The sequence below is a fragment of the Notechis scutatus genome, chromosome 1, assembly GCF_049901735.1.
Source record: "Notechis scutatus isolate UNSWTSFEM ecotype Mainland chromosome 1, rNotScu1.2, whole genome shotgun sequence".
In the NCBI taxonomy this organism is placed as follows: Eukaryota; Metazoa; Chordata; class Lepidosauria; order Squamata; family Elapidae; genus Notechis; species Notechis scutatus.
In genome coordinates, this window is record NC_142009.1 from 150,687,242 (window position 1) to 150,708,935 (window position 21,694).

General features: G+C 38.4%; 1 protein-coding gene across 4 annotated transcripts in view; it reads left to right on the plus strand.

Moving 5' to 3' along the window:
* Positions 1-21,694, plus strand: part of MACROD2 (mono-ADP ribosylhydrolase 2) — a 1,127,501-nt gene that overhangs the window by 11,385 nt on the left and 1,094,422 nt on the right. For all 4 annotated transcript variants that reach the window (XM_026668493.2, XM_087948725.1, XM_026668495.2 and 1 more), the window contains exon 3: positions 18,642-18,749. In XM_026668493.2, coding sequence (XP_026524278.2) covers positions 18,642-18,749 — 108 coding nt within the window. The remainder of the gene's footprint in view (positions 1-18,641; positions 18,750-21,694) is intronic.

Consider the following 21,694-nt stretch of genomic DNA (forward strand, 5'->3'; position numbering starts at 1 on the left):
TGTAACTTCCAGTGCTCACTAATCCTTCATTTACGATGACTACTGCTGTTTCCCTCAATTTTTAGCTCCTACCATGCAGTATCATGTGCGCGTAAGAGCACAGAAGCTTGAAGCATGTTTTCAAGCCTGTAAAAGTGAGGGGGGGGGGGGGGGTTTTGAAAAGAAAAGAACCTTGTTCTGACATTACACTTGGGTAGACTTTACCATGCCAGTGGTAGTGAGAAACCTTTCCCTCTAAAGTTGTATTGATGTCAGTGAGCAGCCAGTTGTCTGAAGGTGTACAGCATTATTATTTGCAGACAAGAAACCTCCAGTGTATATTTCCATGGGCACAGACTCCTTGACTGCATTTGTGGATAGGGGACTTTTTGCTTATGCTTCATTGTGGTTTTTGAATTGCCTTAATGCAGGGTTCCCCAATCCCCATTCCCTGGCCTGCTACAAGTCCATAACCTGTTAGGAACCGGGCCGTGTAAGTTGTGGGCAAGTGTGTAAAGCTCCACTTGCACAGGTGTGGGATTAGGTTGCATGCATGAAACCATCTCCTCCCTACCACTGCCTGCTGCCATCGCCCACCACCACTGCTGGTCCACAGAGCTGGAAAAGTTGAGGATTGCTTAATGGGCCAAACTCGTTCTGACCGGCAGCTATGTCATTCAGGTGTCTGTATGAGGGTGCAAAAATTTCAGGTAGTTCTTGACTTACAACCATTCATTTAGTGATGTTTGAAGTTGCAATGGCATTGAAAAAAGTGGTTTATGACTGATCCTCATACTTATGACCACTGCAGCATCGCCACCATCCCATGATCAAAATGTGAATGCTTGCAACCAGCATGCATTTATGATAGTTGCAGTGTCCTGGAGTCATGCGATTACCTTTTCCCTGTCAGTTTCCAACAAGCAGAAGGGAAGCTGGGTTCACATAATGGTGTGATTCACTTGATAACGGCACTGATTTGCTTACAACAAAAATGACTCAAGGACCATCTCAATTAGCAATGGAAATTCTGGGCCCAATTGTGTTCGTAAGTAGGGGAGAAGCAGCCGAGAAGATTATAGGAAGCTCACTTCCTATTATTCAGAATACTGCTTATAAGCGCCATGCACTTAGAGCTCAAATCATTGTTGGAGACTCCACACACCCACTTTACGGTCTATTTCTGTTTCCCTACTCTGGGAGGAGTTTTCAAAGTATCTGTAGCAGGACTACCAGATTCTATAACAGCTTTGTTCCCTATGCTGTCCGTCTGGTAAACTCGCAAGATTCATTTTTCTTGCCACGTACATGTATACATTTGAACTAGACTGTGTTGCTTCTCCATGTCATATAATATATGTGGGTATATGCACAATTTTGTATTTATTTTGTCATGCTTATGTAGGGTATACTATTTGTGGTGACCCTTTGAGAGCTGTATGCCACAAAATTTCATTTTAATGAATGCCGATTAGTATACATTCAAAGTGATAATAAAGTTATTCTAAGTCTAATTAGTTGATTCATTTGAACAGCTGGACATAATTTTCAGGCTCATGTAGAAACCTGAAGAAGCAGGGCTACTTCAGTTTGTACTGAAACAATTTTAATCTTGTCCTAGCTCCAGAATGTCCCCAAATCATTTGCAAACAGTGGACAAATGGCTAGTCATAGATGTATCTAATTGATCTGTTTCATTTAACTTAACTATTTTTCACGTGCTTTTTTTTTTTTTAGACCAATGCATTGAAGTAAGAAAGTGGCCAAAAAAACCCCAAACAAATGATTTCAAAGTTTGAAATGCATCTGTAACTTCAAAATATACTGTGTTGCAATTTATTCTTATATTTTAAGCAGTTGTGGTCTACACTTTAAAACAAAGTGTTTTCAAGACAGCTTAAAACATTTTGAAATCACAATGTAAAAAAATTAACTAGAAACTTAGTAAATTATTTGCTAGATATCAGTAGCGTCGTTTTGAGGGAAGGAGTTGAAACAGTTTATGTCCAGGATGTGAGGGGTCTGTAAATATTTTCACAGCCTTCTTTTTGACTCATGCAGTATACAGGTCCTCAATTGAAGGCAGGTGGGTAGTAATTGTTTTTTCTGCAGTCCTAATTATCCTCTGGAGTCTGTGTCTGTCCTGTTGGGTTGCAGAACCAAACCAGACAGTTATAGAGGTGCAGATGATAGACTCAATAATTCCTCTGTAGAACTGTATCAGCAGCTCCTTGGGCAGTTTGAGCTTTCTGAGTTGGTGCAGAAAGAACATTCTTTGTTGTGCTTTTTTGATGACGTTTTTGATGCTAGGTGTCCATTTTAGGTCATGTGACATAGTAGAACCTAGGAATTTGAAGGTCTCTACTGTTGATACTGTGTTGTCTAGTATTGTAAGAGGTGGTAGTATGGGAGGGTTTCTTCTAAAGTCTACCACCATTTCTACAGTTTTGAGTGTGTTCAGTTCCAGATTGTTCCGGTTACACCACGAGGCAAGTTGTATAACCTCCTGTCTATATGCGGATTCGTCGTTGTCTCGAATGAGACCAATCACTGTTGTGTCATCAGCAAACTTCAGTATTTTAACAGATGGATCATTTGAGATGCAGTGATTGGTATATAGGGGGAAGAGAAGTGGAGATAGCACACAGCCTTGGGGGGCCCCTGTGCTGATTGTACAGGTATCGGATGTGATTCCGCCTAGCTTCACCTGCTGCTTCCTGTCTGTTAGGAAGCTTATGATCCACTTACAAGTGTGTTCAGGTACCGCTAGTTGGTTTAATTTACTTAGAAGAGTATCTGGAATGATGGTATTGAATGCTGAACTGAAGTCGACAAAACTACCCATCACCCACCATCACCCAAGACTAGGCACGCACGCCCCCAACTACCTCAATCCCAACTGCTGCCGGACTTAAATGCAAACTACTCAATGCAAGAAGCCTCGTGAATAAAATACCTGAATTTCTCATCCTCTTAAATATGGCTAACTTCGACATTATATTTGTCTGTGAAACATGGCTCAATGCATCTCTCCCGACTCCATTACCACAGTAAGAGACTATCATGTTTACCGATCAGATCGTGAAAATCGTCGAGGAGGTGGTGTTGCTATATTCTATAAAAATCCTTACATCTAAAAAATATCCAAGTTACCCAGGAGCTTGCCCTTCCTGAAACCATCATCTGTGAAATATCCTTAAATATCACAATTCGATTCTTACTATGTTACAGAGCACCTGATTATGACATCGAACATGTAAACAAGCTAAATACACTACTAACATGGGCTACATCCTGCCCATACCCTTTTATCTTTCTTGGAGATTTCAATCTACCTCATATTGACTGGACCCTAAATAATTGTACAACTGAAATCATACACACAACCTTCTACAATGCTATTACAAATCTAGGTCTTGAACAACTAGTAACCAACAACACTAGACTGAACAACTGCCTCGATCTCATCTTCTGCAATAGTTTGAATTTAATTTACGGAATACAAACCAAAGAACCCTTTTCCAGTAGTGACCACAATATGATTGACTTTTGCCTCAACATACGTCCACAAAAAAATCACCACAATGATGTCATCCCTAATTGTAACTTCAAAAAGGCAACTATGATCTTATAGATAACGATCTCTCATCCCTCGATTGGCAATCTCTATTCACTGGATGCAATACCGTTGAAGACCATTACAACATTTTTTTACTTGAAGTCAAAAGAGTCATCAAACTATATGTTCCAACAACAACTCCAAAAAACAAAACAAAAAGCAGATTACCCATATCAATAAGGAAACTTCAATCCAAAAAGAGATCACTCTGGCGGAAAAACAAATCTGGTCACGTTGCTAATTTCAAAAACCGATACAAAAATTTATGCCACCAGATAAAGACCGAATGCACCAATTATCACATTAAACAAGAGGAAAACCTTCTAAGCACCAATTCCACCCGTGCTTTTTACAATTTTGTAAACAACAAACTAAAAGACTCAAGGTCCATCCCTCCCTTGATAGGACCCGATGGTAAAGACTGCAGCGACGACACCATTAAAGCCAACATCTTTAACACATTCTTCGGCTCAGTGTTTGTAAACAGTAATGGATCATGCCCAATGTTTCCTAGCCGTACCACAGATAACAACAATGATCTAATACATATCAATTTTACAGTAGACAACGTTGAAAAAGCACTACGCAACCTAAAACCATCTCTATCTATTGGACCGGATGGAATATGTGCCTACTTCTTAAGAAAGCTATCCACTGCCATAGCCAAACCTCTAAGCATAATCTTTGAAAAATCTTTCAGGACCAGCTCCTTGCCTAACCTATGGTTACAAGCCACAGTCATCCCTATCTTCAAAAAGGGAGACCCAAGCCTAGTTGAAAATTACAGACCAATCTCCTTATGCTGCGTCACCTGTAAAGTCATGGAATCAATTATTAACCAATCCATCATCCTCCATTTAGAGACAAACAACCTACTCTCCAATAAACAATTTGGTTTCAGAAAAAACTATCCTGTAATCTGCAACTCTTACACTGCAAAAACATATGGACTACACAACTCGACCAGGGCAAAGCAATAGACGCAATCTACATAGACTTCTGTAAAGCCTTTGATTCAGTGGTACACGACCAACTACTAAAAATAAAATCTTATGGTATCTCTGGACAACTAAATAACTGGATAGAAGCATTCCTGTCAAACAGACAACAAATGGTCAAAATCGGAACGCCCTATCAAATCCAGTACCTGTCAATAGTGGTGTTCCCCAAGGCAGTGTTCTAGGACCAACTCTCTTCATAATCTACATAAACGACCTTTGTGATCATATCAAGAGCAATTGCGTTCTCTTCGCTGATGATGTAAAGCTGTTCAATACCACAGACAATACTACCACCCTTCAAAAAGACCTAGACTATGTATCTGAATGGTCTAACATATGGCAACTTCAAATCTCAACAAATAAATGCTCTGTCTTACATATTGGTAAAAAAATCAGAAAATAAAATACAAACTGAATAGTCAAGATCTTGTTGACGACCCAAGCTCTGTAAAGGACCTGGGAATACCCACCTCTAATGATCTAAGTGCTAGAGCCCACTGCAACTACATAGCCAAAAAGGCATTAAGAGTTGTTAACCTAATCCTACGTTGCTTTTTCTCTGGTAATATCTCACTACTAACCAGAGCATACAAAACATTTGCTAGACCAATACTCGAATACAGTTCATCAGTCTGGAATCCTTATTACGTATGTGATATTAGCACAATTGAGAAAGTCCAGAAGTATTTCACAAGAAGAGTTCTCCACTCTTCTACTCGTTGTAGAATACCTTATGCCACCAGACTCGAAATTCTAAAACTAGAAAACCTTGAATTACGCCGTCTTCGGTCCGACTTAAGCATGGTATATAAAATCATACATTGCAATGTCCTACCTGTCAATGAATACTTCAGCTTTAACCATAACAACACAAGAGCACACAACAGATACAAACTCAAAGTAAACCGCACCAAACTTGATTGCAGGAAATACGACTTCAGCAATAGAGTGGTCAATGTCTGGAATACTCTACCCGACTCTGTAGTCTCTTCCCCAAACCCCAAAAACTTTAACCTTAGACTGTCTACTATTGACCTCACCCCTTTCCTAAGAGGTCTGTAGGGGCGTGCATAAGCGCACCATCGTGCCTACCGTCCCTGTCCTATTGTTTCTCTTATTCTTTTATTTTTCTTATATGTAACCATTTCATATATTAACAACTATGTATACACTTGTACTTATTATCTTGTAAACAATTGACAAATCAAATAAATAAATAAATAAAATAAATAAAGAGGACCCTTGCGTAGGTATTTGGAGATTCAAGGTGTTGTAGGATGTAATGCAGAGCCATGTTAACAGCATCATCTGTCGATCTATTTGCTCAGTATGAAAACTGCATGGGATCTAATAGCGGATCCGTGATGGTTTTTAGGTGGGACAGCACAAGCCTTTCAAAGATTTTCATAACTACAGATGTTAGAGCAACTGGTCTGTAGTCATTCAGTTCCTTGATGAAGGGCTTCTTTGGCACTGGGATGATGATAGAACGTTTGAAGCAGGAAGGAACATAGCACATCTCTAGTGATCTATTGAAGATTCGGATGAATATGGGGGCCAATTAGTCAGCACAGACTTTTAAGCAAGAAGGAGTTATCTTGTCTGGCCCTGGTGCTTTTCCTGGCTTCTATCTGTGTAATAGATCTTGCACTTCTTTTTCTGTGATCACCAGAGGTTGTGAGCCCAATGGATTGGGGCCAGTTGTAGGAGGCTTGGCTGTTGTTGGTGTGTTTGAGATGTGGGTTGTGGAGATAGGTGGCTGTGGTTTCTTTTCAAACCTGCAGTAAAACACATTCAGGTCATCTGCTAGTTGTTGATTTCCTTCTGCCTGGGAAGGAGGTTTGCTGAAGCCAGTGACATTTTTAAGAGTTTTCCAAATGTTTGCTGGTTCATTTGTTGAGAATTGATTCTTTAACTTTTCAGAGTATCTTCTTTTTGCTGCTCTGATCTCTCTTGTTAATATGTTTCTGGCCTGGTTGTATAGCATTCTGTCACCTTTTCTGTGGGGTTCCTCTTTGGAACGACGTAGCTGCTTAAGTTTAGCTGTGAACCAAGGTTTATTGTTACTATATATTTGCAGGTTCCTTGTTGGTACACATAAGTTTTCTCAGAAGCTGACATATGATGTTACAGTATCTGTGAGCTCATCTAGGTCTGCAGAGGCAGCTTGGAAAACATTCCATTAGCAGATGGACCAATATCTTTAATTGCTCAAGCCTCTTGATTCTGGACTGGTTGTAGTTTCTGGTTGCCCTTCAAAGGCAACCTTATGTGGAACACATTGCAGTAATCCAGATGTGAAATGACTTAGCCATAAGTGGCAGTGAGCAAAGCCTTCTGATCTAGGACAGGCCATAATTCATAACTATACACGAAATAGATCTTTGCAAAGGCCATCTTAGCCACAGTTGTCCCCTGCTCTTCACGTCAGATCTCTGAGTCTGAGAGCACACCTAATTATGAACTAGCTTTATGTGAGGAAGATCAGCTCTGCCCAGTGGAGAAGATGGAAAATTTCTGAAACTGGAAGGCTTCTGCATGCGGTATCAATCAGCCATGCTGGGACTGAGTTTATGTTGTTTAATTTGCCTCCAGTCCATGTTTTACAGGCATTGAGACAAGTTCAACTATGTCTCTTGTTGGCCCAGAGTTGAAAAATACTACTATCATCCACATATTGGTACTTGATTATAGATTCAGTTGGAACATCATTCTATATACTGAGCCAGAGGTGGTATTCAGCAGGTTCTGTCCAGTTCTGGAGAACTGGTAGAGGAAATTTTGAGTAGTTCGGAGAACCAGCAAATACCACCTCTGACTGGCTCCGCACCCATCTATTCTCTACCTCCTGAGTTCCAGCTGATTGGCTGGATCTTCTTTTGTTGCCCTGCACAGGAGAATGGAGCTGGAAAGCAGGTTAGTTGGGTGCGGCGGGAATGGCCATTTTGCAGTAACCTTCCCCCAGGAGTGGGGAGGGAATGGAGATTTTGCAGTATCCTTCCCCCTGCCAAGCCCGCCAAGCCACACCCACAGAAACGGTAGTAAAAATTTTTGAATCCCACTACTGTACTGAGCTACTAATTTATGAACAGCTTCATAAGTTAATACTGTCATTTTGACTGGGGGTGAATTGAAGGCCATAATATTATCAGGTATAATAAGTGCTATGATGGATTATTCCAGTTAATATTCTTGCTGCCTTACTTGTACTGATTAAAGGTATCAGAGGGTGAACTCTTCTCTGCAATACTGCATAAACTGTTCAGGAATAAAAATTGATTACATGAGACTTAAGAAAAGAAATTATTAAAATTTCAGTGTGTTCCCTTCAATAGTGCTTACATCAGATTTAACAGATAATCAGAGTTGGAAGGGACCTTGGAGGTCATCTAGTCCAACCCCCTGCCCAAGCGGGAGACCCTACACCATTTCTGACAAATGGCAGTCCAATCTCTTCTTGAAAGTCTCAAGTGATGGTGCTCCCACAACTTCCGAGGGCAAGCTGTTCCATGGGTTGATTGTTCTCACTGTCAGAAAGTTTCTCCTTATTTCCAGGTTAAATCTCTCCTTGTTCAGTTTCCATCCATTATTCCTTGTCTGGCCTACAGGCACTGTAGAAAATAGCTTGACCCCTTCCTCCCTGTGGCAGCCCCTCAAATATTGGAAGACCGCTATAATGTCTCCCCTGGTCCTTCTCTTCACTAGACTAGCCAAGCCCAGTTCCTGTAACCGTTCGTTGTATGTTTTAGTTTCCAGTCCCCTAACCATCCTGGTTGCTCTTCTCTGTACTTTTTCTAGAGCCTCAACATCTTTTTTATAATGTGGTGAACAAAACTGGGTGCAGTACTCTAGCTGTGGTCTTACTAAGGCTTTATAGAGTGGAATTAGTACCTCCCTTGATCTTGATTGTATCCCTCTGTTAATACAATTTAGGATTGCAGTAGCTTTTTGGGCGGCTGCTGCACACTGCGGGCTCATATTTAGCTGGTTGTCCACTAAGACTCCCAAGATCCCTCTCACAGTTACTGCTATTGAGCCTGGTTTTACCCAGTCTATATGTGTACTTTTGGTTTTTCTTGCCTAAATGTAGGACTTTACTTTTCTCTGCATTGAATTTCATTTTGTTAGATATGGCCCAGTGTTCTAGTCTGTCAAGATCCATCTGGATCTTGAGCCTATCTTCTTGGGTGTTAGCTATTCCTGCCAGCTTAGTATCATCTGCAAATTTGGTAAGTTCCCCTTCTATTCCCTCATCTCAGTCGTTAATGAAGATATTGAAGAGTACTGGGCCTAAGACGGAACCTTGTGGCACCCCACTGCTTACTTCCCTCCATGTAGACTTAGACCCATTAAGGACTACTCGTTGAGTATGGTTTGCTGTACTCAAAATCTTCTATGGCTTCCCTTCTGCCTCCCTAGCTCTCAGCATACATGCTATCATCAGGTCACTTTTGTGGCATGCTTAGTAACAATTATTTTTGCTTTATGTTTTCTTAATTATATATTTAACTCTTTAGCATCAAATGATCATAATTAATGTTCATTAATATAATTGCTGTGAATATAGGTTGCATGTTTCTCTCCCTCTCGCTTTTCCTCTCTTTCCCTCCCCCTTCTCTTTTCTCCCTCTCCCCGTTTATAATAAAGGATCTTATTTAAATAATTTTTGTATTTAATTAGGAATTGTAACTAGATTATTGACGTTTCAGTCTGTTTCGCTGCTATCATATTTTTATTTTGTTACTGTGTTGTATGTCTCTCTACTCAGAACTGTAGCATTCTTTTACAAATAGCTTGATTAAAAATAAAATCATAAAAATCATCCAAATGGGAAAATGGGCTCCATTTGATAATATCATGTTGATTATAAAGATGAAGACAGCAGCATGCACTAAAGGATAAATTTTCTGACAAACTGTTCAGGATTGCATTGCATTGTTATAGCTGTATTGGTAGATATTTTTGTACTGAATATTTGCTAATAGCTTTGCATGAGGTGTTTCCTGCCAGGCCCCAAGAACAAAGAATGAGATGATCATTATTTCTTAGCTTCTGTTTTTGTTTTTCACCTATAGACATAATCTTTTATCACTTCAATCTTTGCAATGATTTCTTGGTAGCAAAATTCATCTCAGAACATGCTAACAATTGGAGAATGTATAACTATCATTTTATTAAAACAAGCAGGTGATGTTAAGACAGTTCTATTGCTATCATGAATGAATGCCAGAGGCATAATAGAGTTCTTATGTGATATTACAGAGATTAAAGATTTCATTGTATTCATTTGATCCAGTGGCAAACAATTGATTTTCAACTAATGAGTGGTGTGAGTATAATGCACAGAAATCTGGCCTTCTCTGTGTCTTGAAGGTTCTTAACCTTTGAAAAATGGGGCTGCTTTCCTATTGATATTCCAACAATTTGATATTAAATACTATTATGAATAGAAGGAATGGAATAATTATAGCATGTGTATAGCTCATTCCAGATAGATATACAAGCAAGTTAAGTTAGAGAATATGCAGAATAAGGAAACCTTTGACAAGTATCTTCCATTCACTAATCTTCTCTTCATTTTATTTTACAATTCCCTTGAGAAAGTGCTAACTACCTTATGTTTGTTTATAATTTCTTGTCTCTCGAATGCTTCTTACTCTGAAAACTGCAAAGGTGTTTGGGGACAAATCTAAATTCTGGTCACAATTGTTGTTTTAATCAGAACACTACATGCACAGACTTTCTTTACTCTGTGCTAGATTCCCTAAAAATCTCACATAAAGTAAATAAAACAAAAAAAGTGGAAAAAATTGGGTTGATGGATAGGGTGTCAAATTTTGTAACCCAGGTGCATTGCCACACGTGGTTCTGAATTTTTAAAGCTTTATTCTTAAGCACTATCACTTACTCAGACATGTTTACTTCCTTATCTATTGTTCTACGTACAGTGAAAGCATTTTCCTTCAAATTTTTACAGCTGGATTTCTCATATGCATAGTTATCATAGTAGACAAAGGTAGTATGTATTACCATAAATGCTATTAGCATTCTTTGCTATGTTTTGCACCATAGATTTGCTCAGGTTAAAATCTTGTCCTAAGGCTGAAGATTTTTTACCAGCTTTGGTGAATATAATATAGGTAGTCTTTGCTTTACTCGTTCAGCAACTGTTTGAAGTTATGATGGTGCTAGAAAAATAATGTTACAATCAACTTATGACCATTTATTACCTCTGCAGCATCCCATAGTCAAATGATCACCATTACAGTCAGTACATGTTGTTCCTGTCTGCCCTGTACTTTTTTATCCCCAGCCCTCGCCCTCACCACTTACAGAGCACAGAGACAGGAGATAAAGTGATTTTATGAGAATAAGCTTGTTTGCTCTTTAATCATTCTGGCAGCCCAGGGCTGGGATAGGAATAGGGATAGGAGCAGTTGGGGGGCTGTGACTACTAAATTGGGAAAGTGGCTCCAACAGATCCCAAGAACAACATCAGAACCAGTGGTGGTATTCTACCAGTTCGGCCTGGTTCGCCCAAACCGGTAGCTCCGCCGATCATCTGTGCGTGAACAGGTTCGCTCCAACGATCAGCTGCTGGGCCCTCCCTCCTCCCCTGATCTTTATTTCCTGCTTTTCAACCTCAGCTGCTTCGCGTGGCACAGCCAATTGCTGCACGTCAGCCATTTTACACACAGGGCTTGCAGCAGAAGGTGAGTTGCAAACATGCATGCAAAGTGCACGTGCAAAGTGCGCGCTCACACCGAACCGGTAGGAAAACTTTTTGAAACCCATCACTGATCAGAACTCTGTCCAGAAGAGTACAGTGCTAGGAATAGCTAAGATACTGCACAGAGCCCTCAAACTCCAAGGCCCTATGATAGAGGACCCGAGATTGAGAAGTCACAGGCCACCATAGGGGTGAGAAGGGAATATTTTTCAAGAAATATTTTTCCTGTGTTTCACTGCAGGGACCAGTTACCTCCCTCCCCCCACCTCCCATTAACTCAGTGTTTATCCATTTGGTTGTACTAGGAATTGATTGACTGCCCTGCCACCTGAGCCTGACCATGGGCTTAGAGAAAATGATTGGCCCAAGGTCACCCAGCTGGCTTTTATGGTTAAGGCGGGACTAGAACACACAGTCTCCTGGTTTCTAGTCTGGTGCTTTAACCATTAGACCAAAGTATACATATATTTAAATCCTTTCTATTCCATCCAGAGTTGTATGAATATACATCCCGGTGAGCAAGAGGAGTCTTTTATTTATTAAACTTGTAAAAAACAAAGAATTCCACTAGAAGTTGTTTGATGATGGACAGAGTTGTAATAAGTCTAGAATATCAGCAGTTTCAAAGTGGGTTTCCATTCTTGGACAGCTATTTTGTTTTGCTGAAACGCAAAGCTGTACTTTAGTTTGTTTTTCAATTATATTTATGCTGTTTTATGAATCAATAAGATTTAAAATGTACTAATTTTCGAGCACAAATGTTTATCATCTTGATTAATACTCCCTCTGGTGGTACACTTTGGATTCTATAGCATATCCGTTTTGGTCCTGAAAGGATTTGTTATTAATAAATTTGATGAATCTATTTATGTTACAATTGTGCCTGTGATCATAATTAACTTTCTATATTTTATAATAAAATAGATGGAAAATGTCTTATATTATTGGCCTACTGTCATGTGATTTAGTACTGTGTTCTCATAGAAAATCAAAAGCACAAAAATAACTCTGTAAACAAATGCTAATGTAACAATTCTGTCAGTAATTTCCTGGGGAGCTGTGGTATTTGTATTGCTACCAATAAGTTATGATATTGTGTATTGAGGTTTGAGTTACCAACTGGATGTGTTTCAACTTGTTAGCTGGTAGGAGCAACTGTGTTTTATGTAACAGTTGTAATGTTTTTCAAATACACAGCTAGTCTTGCACATTATATAATCTGCACAATTATTTGCTTCAACACTGTACATTGAACTTTGCGTGTAACTTTTCCGAATGGAATGGCTAAATTTTGCTTAAACGTTAATGTTAGAAGTCTTACAAAATAGCATTATTGTAGATGCAGGTCCCATTACCACATTGTAGGGAACTGGATAGCTTGATTTGGCTTTGGTTGCTGTTCTTTTCTGTATAATACAGAGATGATAACCCTTTGGCCACTACAATAAGATAATTCAGTAGTGTATGATATTAAATTCTAGATACAAAAGGATTGCATTTTCATTGCTTTTATAAATAAGTATTTAATGTTTGCTTAGTTTTTGTAGGTGATGGTATAAGATACTCTTATTGTATGCACACCTGTCCTGCTAAGCAATCTCTTTTCAAAAGTTATGGAATAAGTACAGGAAATTGAATGCTCAGGTTATTCATGGCTTCTGGGGGACAAAGAAGCATAAAATGCTGCAATCTTGCTTTGTTATATTTGCCTCACAGAGCATGCCTTTATTTCTGGAGAAGTTTGTATTCTTATCTAATGCTAGTTTCAGTGAGCTCTCTCAAAGAAATTTGCAACATGATCAGAGGTAATAAAAATGCCTAATTGGAAATAGCAGTTATAAGGTTGGGTGAGTAATTACGAGTCTGGGGAAAACATTAGTTGTTTGGTTCAATACCAACCTCCAATACTTCACTATTTCCATTATTTCATTACCTCAAGAACTATTATTGATAGATAATGCTTTGTCTAAAATAATTGATTTATCATTTAATAGTATAATAATTAATTGTTAAATGACCACTGATTTATTGATTGATATTGATTTAATGCTGTATAATTGATTGATTTTTTTTAGTAATAAGAACACTTCCTATTGATTTGTTCTCTAACTTATCAATTAACATATATTAATTACCAACATTCATTAAATAACTGTCTACTTGTCATATTAATTTAGCTATTGTAATTGTTTAGTGTACTATTGTTATTGACCATGCCGGCCAAAAACTCCAAACCCTCCACCAAACATCAACAAAAGAATATCTCTACCAATGACCTCCCAGACTACTGCACATGCTTCAAATGTCTTGAAACCATCAATGAAAGTGAAAACAACATTAAATGCCACCTATGTGACAATCAAGCCCACCTCTTCTGCTTAAACTTAACCAAAAGCCTAGCTGATCTCCTAAAAACATCAGATACATTTCCTTGTCTATGTCCATCATCTTTACCTAAGCTAAACAAACTAAGTACCCTGCCTGACAGAGTTGAAAGCATAGAATCATTCATGCACTCAGTAGAAGAATGCTTAGTAACACGTTTTGAAACAACTATACAAGCAAGCCTAATCTCTCTTGAAAAAAAAAATAGCACAGATAAGCGAATACCTATCAGCTCAAAATCAAATCCCAACTCAACAACCACTACCACAACTATTACCTCACAACTACAACCAAAAATAACCACCAAACCACAGCCACAAATAATTATCCCATCAAATAATACCACAAATGATATCTCCTTACTCATCAGAGACATGGAACGTGCTCAGAAACGTCCAAATGCCATCTTATTTAGTCTTGAAGACACCAAAGAATCTGATGATATCACCAAAGTTTGCAATATCATAAGCAACTCCAATACAACAAACATCTCTCCTGAAGATATCATTGAAATAACCAGAGATGGCCCTGAGTTCAAATACAATGATGGTTCGGTGGCCCCAAGATTTTGTAGAATTGTTTGCAAAAATGACTCCAGCAAACGGATACTCATTCATACAATAAACGCCATTGCTAAAACCAATACCACCCATAACAAACTTTGCTCACGACCAGATTTACCCATATTGCAAAGAATCCGCTCCCATGAACTCCACACAGAACTCAAAAAAATGGAGAGAAGGACCTGTACATTGACTACCATGATGATTGTATCAGAAGTAAGTCACACGACTTCCAGTTTGTTCCTCGTCGGTGTCAGTGCAGAATCTGCGATCGTGCACGGTTTCTCCTAAGCTCTCTTGCTGGAGGATCCCGATCGGTAGGGTGGTGAAGAAGGGGGAAATCGCCTGGAGAGTTGAGGGGAGCCGCAACTTCCCTCTCCGACAGGAAAATCCCTCCTGAAGGCAAGCTGCAGCGGTGGTCTTAAAATGACCACCATGAAGACAAAGAACATTCCGGGAAACTAAGTTTTGTGCTGGAGAGAGAAGTAGCGGGCAGAGTGTAAACCAGGCAAAGGACATAGCTTTTGAGGTACCCCGGTATAAAATTAAAGGGTTATTTTGGAGGAAAGTGTGTGGAAGTGGCGACCAGAGAAAGTGAGAAAGAAAATGTGTTTTTAAATTTGGATTTAATTATTTTACTGGACTAATCTGGAGGAGAAATTTAAAGGAAAATACATTAACACAACAAAGGTTTAAAAATTAAACTGGGAAGATATTGAATTGTTCGCACTTAAAGGGCATAACTAAATGCTGGAATTGAGTGTGTTGAAAAGAATAGCTAATGATTGAAATTAGCAAATTTAATAAAAACATCATATCCAACAAAGAAAGTTAAAAAGAAAAAGACTCAAGAGCCCCACCTTATGGTACAGGAAAACTTTAGTGTGTTTTAAAACAAGTGCTGGTCTTTTTGAGACTTTGGATCTTGGAACTTGAAAGAAAATAAAAGGAACTTTATTATTGTCATAGAACCACCCGGTAATTTGGGAAACAGTTGGGAGGTCAATTAGAAGATTTGGAATAAAGACTCAAGAGTATGAATTGTTGAAAATAAACTCAAAAGATATTGGCTGAAATAAGATACTGGACTCTAGATTGAATATATCTATCAAAGAAAAGGATTTCAACTATTAAGGAAGAGGAAAGAAAAAGAAAAAAGGAGAAGATATAATGGAGGAGCTACTTGTTGATATAAGACTGGACTCACAAGACATAAGATCGGATATGCAAGATACAAGGGACATGATAAAAATTAAACTTGAAATGTGTAACTATGTATTACAGAAATTAGAAATGGTGACTCAGCATACACAAGAACACAATAAACCAGAGGGGGAGGAGTTTTATAAAGAAGAAGCCAACTTAGAAGAACAAAACGAACAACAATTATTCAAGCAGTGGGGAAAAGGAATTAGAATTAAAATTTTGTGGTCTGATGGGGGGGGGGGGGGGGGGGGGGGGGGGGGGGGGGGGGGGGGGGGGGGGGGGGGGGGGGGGGGGTGGGGGGGGGGTTTTTTTTTTTGGGGGGGTTTGGGGATGAAGGTGGAATATGTGCCTACTTCTTAAAAAAGCTATCCACTGCCATAGCTGAACCTCTAAGCATAATCTTTGAAAAATCTTTCAGGACCAGCTCCTTGCCTAACCTATGGTCACAAGCCACGGTCATCCCCATCTTCAAAAAGGGAGACCCCAGCCTAGTTGAAAATTACAGACCAATCTCTTTATCCTGTGTCACCTGTAAAGTCATGGAATCAGTTATTAACCAACCCATTATCCTCCACTTAGAGACTAACAACCTACTCTCTAACAAACAATTTGGTTTCAGAAAAAAACTATCCTGTAATCTGCAACTCTTACACTGCAAAAACATGGACTATACAACTTGATCAGGGCAAAGCAATTGACTCAATTTACATAGACTTCTGTAAAGCCTTTGATTCAGTGGTACACGACAAACTACTCCTAAAATTAAAATCTTATGGTATCTCTGGACACCTGCATAACTGGATAGAAACATTCCTCTCAAACAGGCAACAAATGGTCAAAATTGGGAGCCTCCTATCAAATCCTGTACCTGTCAACAGTGGTGTCCCCCAAGGCAGTGTTCTAGGACCAACTCTCTTCATACTCTACATAAATGACCTCTGTGATCCTATTAAGAGCAACTGCGTTCTTTTAGCTGATGATGTAAAGCTATTCAACACGACCGACAATACTGCTACCCTTCAAAAAGACTTCGACTATGTGTCAGAATGGTCAAACAAATGGCAACTTCAAATCTCGACAAATAAATGCTCTGTCTTACATATTGGCAAAAACAATCAGAAAATAAAATACAGGCTGAATAGTCAAGACCTTGTTGGTGATCCAAACTCTGTCAAGGACCTTGGAGTACTCATCTCAAATGGTCTGAGTGCTAGAGCCCACTGTAACTACATAGCCAAAAAGGCATTAAGAGTTGTAAACCTAATCCTGCGTAGCTTTTTCTCCGGTAATATCACTCTACTAACTAGAGCATACAAAACATTTGCTAGACCAATCCTTGAATACAGCTCATCAGTCTGGAACCCGCATTACATATCTGATATTAATACAATTGAGAAAGTCCAGAAATATTTCACAAGAAGAGTTCTCCACTCCTCTACTCGTAGCAGAATACCTTATGCCACCAGACTTGAAATTTTAGACCTAGACAACCTAGAACTACACCACCTTCGGTTCGATCTAAGTATAGTCATAAAATCATACATTGCAATGTCCTACCTGTCAATGAATACTTCAGCTTCAACCATAACAATACAAGAGCACACAATAGATACAAACTCAAGGTAAACTGCACTAAACTTGATTGCAGGAAATACGACTTCAGCAACAGAGTGGTCAATATCTGGAATACTCTACCTGACTCCAAACCCCAAAAATTTAACCTTAGATTGTCTTGACCTCACCCCCTTCCTAAGAGGTCTGTAGGGGGCATGCATAAGTGCACCAACGTGCCTACCGTCCCTGTCCTATTGTTTCTTTTTTTTTCTTATTCGTATCCATTTCATGTATTCATAACCATGTTTATACTTATTATCTAATAATCGCTTGACATAATAAAATAAATAAAATAAAATAAAATAAAAATATTCTGCCAGGCCAGTATTCTTTCACTTGATAAAATCAAGCACGCCATATCATCATTTTGGGGATTATGTTCCGTTTTTTTAACGAAGTAAAAAGCTATACAAGTTACAGATTTCATAGTCAAATAAAGGTTTTTTGATTTCTGATTTGATTGTTTTATTAAAAATCTAACAACCTATAAAACACACGATATAGTACAAACATACAAATTCATCTATACATTTGTTGTATATACTACTTGCATAGCACTGTTCTGAAATAGACATCAAAAGAAAATTCTTCCAAAATCCAGACAAGGCACAATTATGCTTAAAAAGCTGATTTTTATGGTCTTAGCTATTCCACGTAGTCCTTTGAATTTGAAAGGTATTGTGGAGCATATGGGAACATGATGGTGGTATCAGTTTGCAGTTCCTTAAAGCAATTATTATTATGGATTATTATGTACTTGCATAATTGCAGGAAAGGACACAATTGGTATAAGGAATTAAAAGTGGAGTTTTAATGCTGTTTTCTTTCTGAGATGGCTACTGTTAATGTGTTTTAGAAAAAAAAAATCAGTCATTAATTTTGTTATACAGATAGTCCTCGACTTACAAACATTGATTTAAGACTGTTCAAATTTATAACAGCACTGAAAAAAATGACTTATGACCAGTTTATGACCATTGCATCATCCACGTGGTCACATGATCAAAATTCAGCAGCTTGGCAACTGGCATGTATTTATGGCAGTTGCACTGTTCTGACACACAGTTTGTAAACTTCGCAGCTGGATTCTGATAAACAACATTAGTGGGAGAAGATTTGCTTTATGACTGTATAATTCACTTAACAACTGCAGAAATTCATTTAACAACTCTGGCCAAAAGGCTGTAAAATGGGGCAAAATTCACTTGAAAACTGCCTTGGTTAACAACAAAAACGTTGAGCTCAATTGTCATTGTAACTTGAGGACTACTTGTACCCTTTCAGATTTGGTAAACAGAAACAAAAAGGTCAGTATAACAGTAAATAAATGCTGGGGTTGAACTGCTTTGTACCCTGAAACTAATGTGGCATATTTGTATATATTAAGTATTTGAGTATGCAGATTAAAATATATACATTAGTAATGTATATTTTAATGTTTATGGTACTAAACTGATAGTAGTAGGAGAATTGGCTATTTTTTTTCATTTTCCAATATAAGGCGATGACTACCATTCCTTAAACTCTTTTCTATTTCTTTACAGAAGACAACACCAGTGAAGCTTTCTTGATGCAGAAAAGTCTTAGTGAAAAAGTCTCCCTATACAGAGGCGATATCACAGTGCTTGAGATTGATGCCATAGTTAATGCTGGTAGGTTTTATAATATCTTTTATGTCATATTTAGCTTAGTTTTTTGAGTGTTCTAAGAAACCTCTGGAAATCCCCAGAATAATGTGGGTGGGGAAAAAAGTAGCTTTACTTGATGCTAATAATACTAACGTTCTCTTTTGTCAGACATATCCCAGGGAAATTCAAATTTGTGGCCTCATAAAACAGAGGTGAATGTCTATTGTTTTTTGGAATGGTTAATTTTTATTTAATTTCTGCTGATCAGTTGAGTAATGAACTAATGCATTACAATGAAATGTATCCCTCTTTTCAAATCTTACTGAGCTTTCTGTCGGGAACTGTCAGAATGAATACTGTGGGAAGAAAGGCAAGGGGATTTTTGTGTGGTTGAGACAAACACGCACACGCATGCACGCATATATTTAGATCTTTCTTTTTATTTGTTCTTACTATTAGATCTTTCTTTTTCCTGAAATTGTGGCTTGAATTTTGGTTGCAGATGATTTTACAGTTTCTCAAGTTTCTTATGTTTAATAGATTTTGTAAATAATCTCCTCATGTTCTGAAAGTATATGCAAGAAATTCCTTGCATATGTGTCTTGCACTCTGGAAGATGCAACTATTTTATCCTAAGTTTTGGTTCTGTTATTATCACTGCAGTTATGAACTGATATTAAAGCAATGATGGTCAAAGATAGTTAATGTTATGCTAGATTCAGTATCAAACCAGAATTTGAAATGTCGGGTAGTCTGTCTAAGTGTATTTGCAGCATATATCTGGAGGGCACTAGATTGAGAAAAACTGAGCTAATTCATTATCTTTCTCTTTTTATGTATACATTTATTTAAAAAAAAATAAAGAGAACACACAAAATAACACAAACACAGAAGCCAAGAAATTTCCTTCTTTTGTACCTTTGTAATTAGGGCTTCTGTGCATCATTCGGGATTCTTATGTGCCGTATAGGAGCTTGTTTCGTGATGAAGGACCCAGCTAGTGTATAAAAGAAAACTGGAGCTTGAAATATAGCCCCTTTGGAATGAACAGAGGTCCTGAGGGGGGCACAAATGGAGGCTCTAAGCCAGGGCTGTTTTTTTTTTTTAGGTTTTTTTTTTTTTTTTTTTTTTTTTGGGGGTTTTTTTTAATAATTTTATGTTTTGGGGGGCCCGTAATGTGTTTAGACCCTGTTTTAATACTGCTGTGAAAAACATCAGTGAGAAAAGAATACTCTGGCGGATCCACTAGGGGTGTGTGATGTAGCTCAGAGTTCCCCAACTTTTCTGGCTTTGCAGATTGGCAGAGGGGGTCAAGGGTTGTTCCGCATGAGTGTTGAGCAAGCACACATGCAGCAATTCACTACAGTGTAATAAACAAGAAAATTAGAACAATAAATTATACCATAATACAAAACAATCCTATTACCTCCACATCCATCCCATTTAAGAATGTCATTCTCAGTAAAAACATTCACCTAACCTACATCAGGGTGGGAATGCACCTTTCCATCAGTTCCTGAACACTTTCTGAAATAGTCAAGATTTGGCAGCTTTCTAAATGTTAGTAAGATGAATGCTTATATGACCTTGGGCAGGGTCCTACTCCAAATAATAGGCAAAGCACAGAATAACAAGACCTGGCAATGGTAAGAGCAGGCAAGTTGAAGAAAGAGACCAAGGGGCACAAGACCAAGCCTTAACAACAAATGCATATAAAGAAAGAGTCACGGTGGTGCAGTGGTTAGTATGCAGTACTGCAGGCTACTTCTGCTGATTGCTGGTTGCCAGCAGTTTGGCAGTCCGAGTCTCACTGGCTCAAGATTGACTCAGCCTTCCATCCTTCCAAGGTGGGTTAAATGAGGACCCAGATGGTTGGGGGCAATAGGCTGACTCTGCAAACCACTTAGAGAGGGGCTGTAAACCACTGTGAAGCGGTATATATGTCTTAAGTGTTATTGCTATTGCTAAATCCAAAATTGAGAAGACAGCAACAGACAGCAAGTGATACCTCTGCAAAGAAGCTGATTAGCTGCTGCAAGAAGATTGTACAGATTGGCTACAAACATAGCATGACAAAGTATCAACAATGGTACATTGGACTATCTGCAAGAAATACTATTTGCTTGTAAGCAAGGAACTGGTAGGGCCACAGAATAGCCAAAGTATGAAAATGAAGAAAATGAAGAAGCTAAAGTGCTTTGGGACTTTAGAATTGAAACAGATAAGCATATGTGGCAGTTGTAACAGCATATGTAACAATTATTGATAAGAAAGACAAAAAAAAGTCTGGTTAGTGGACGTGGCAGTCCTTGGAGACAGCAGACTATAAGATTAAGAACTTGAGAAAAATCACAAAAAACAAGGACCTGCAAACTTCATCAGCATAGGCAAAATTACCATCAGTCACTTGCAAAAGGCATCTTTTATTGGAATAACTTTTACTCTACATAATACCCCAGGTCCTTGGGAAGATTTTGATAGGTGGATAAAAATGCCAGACCCAGTCTAAGTATTGAGTTGACTGACCAAACATATTTTTGTTAAATTTGTATGGGATCTAATTAGAACACTAGAAACCACTTCTTATGAATGATTCGGTGCTAGAAAATGGCTGGACCACTACTCAGAATGACTAGATTGACATGGTCCAGATCTAGAAAAAGGAAAAGTGAAGTTTCTCAGTTTTTCTGGCATGATTCACCATGGTTCACTTCTGGAATAAAGTTTTTTTTAATGTAACTCCTACACATTCAACTCTGCCTAGTTTTTTTCAAGATCAGTTAAAATTGGTTAAGTGCTGCCACCTGCTGTTAGACTATTTCAGTTACTGGAATTTGTACATTATATTCTTAATATATAAACACTCCTTTAAAATGGAAGTTTAGTTTCCATCTCTACATCTTACAATAGCCACTTGTCTTGTCTATTGTACATTATGGAAAGAAGTATCTGTTTTAAGTTTTCCACAA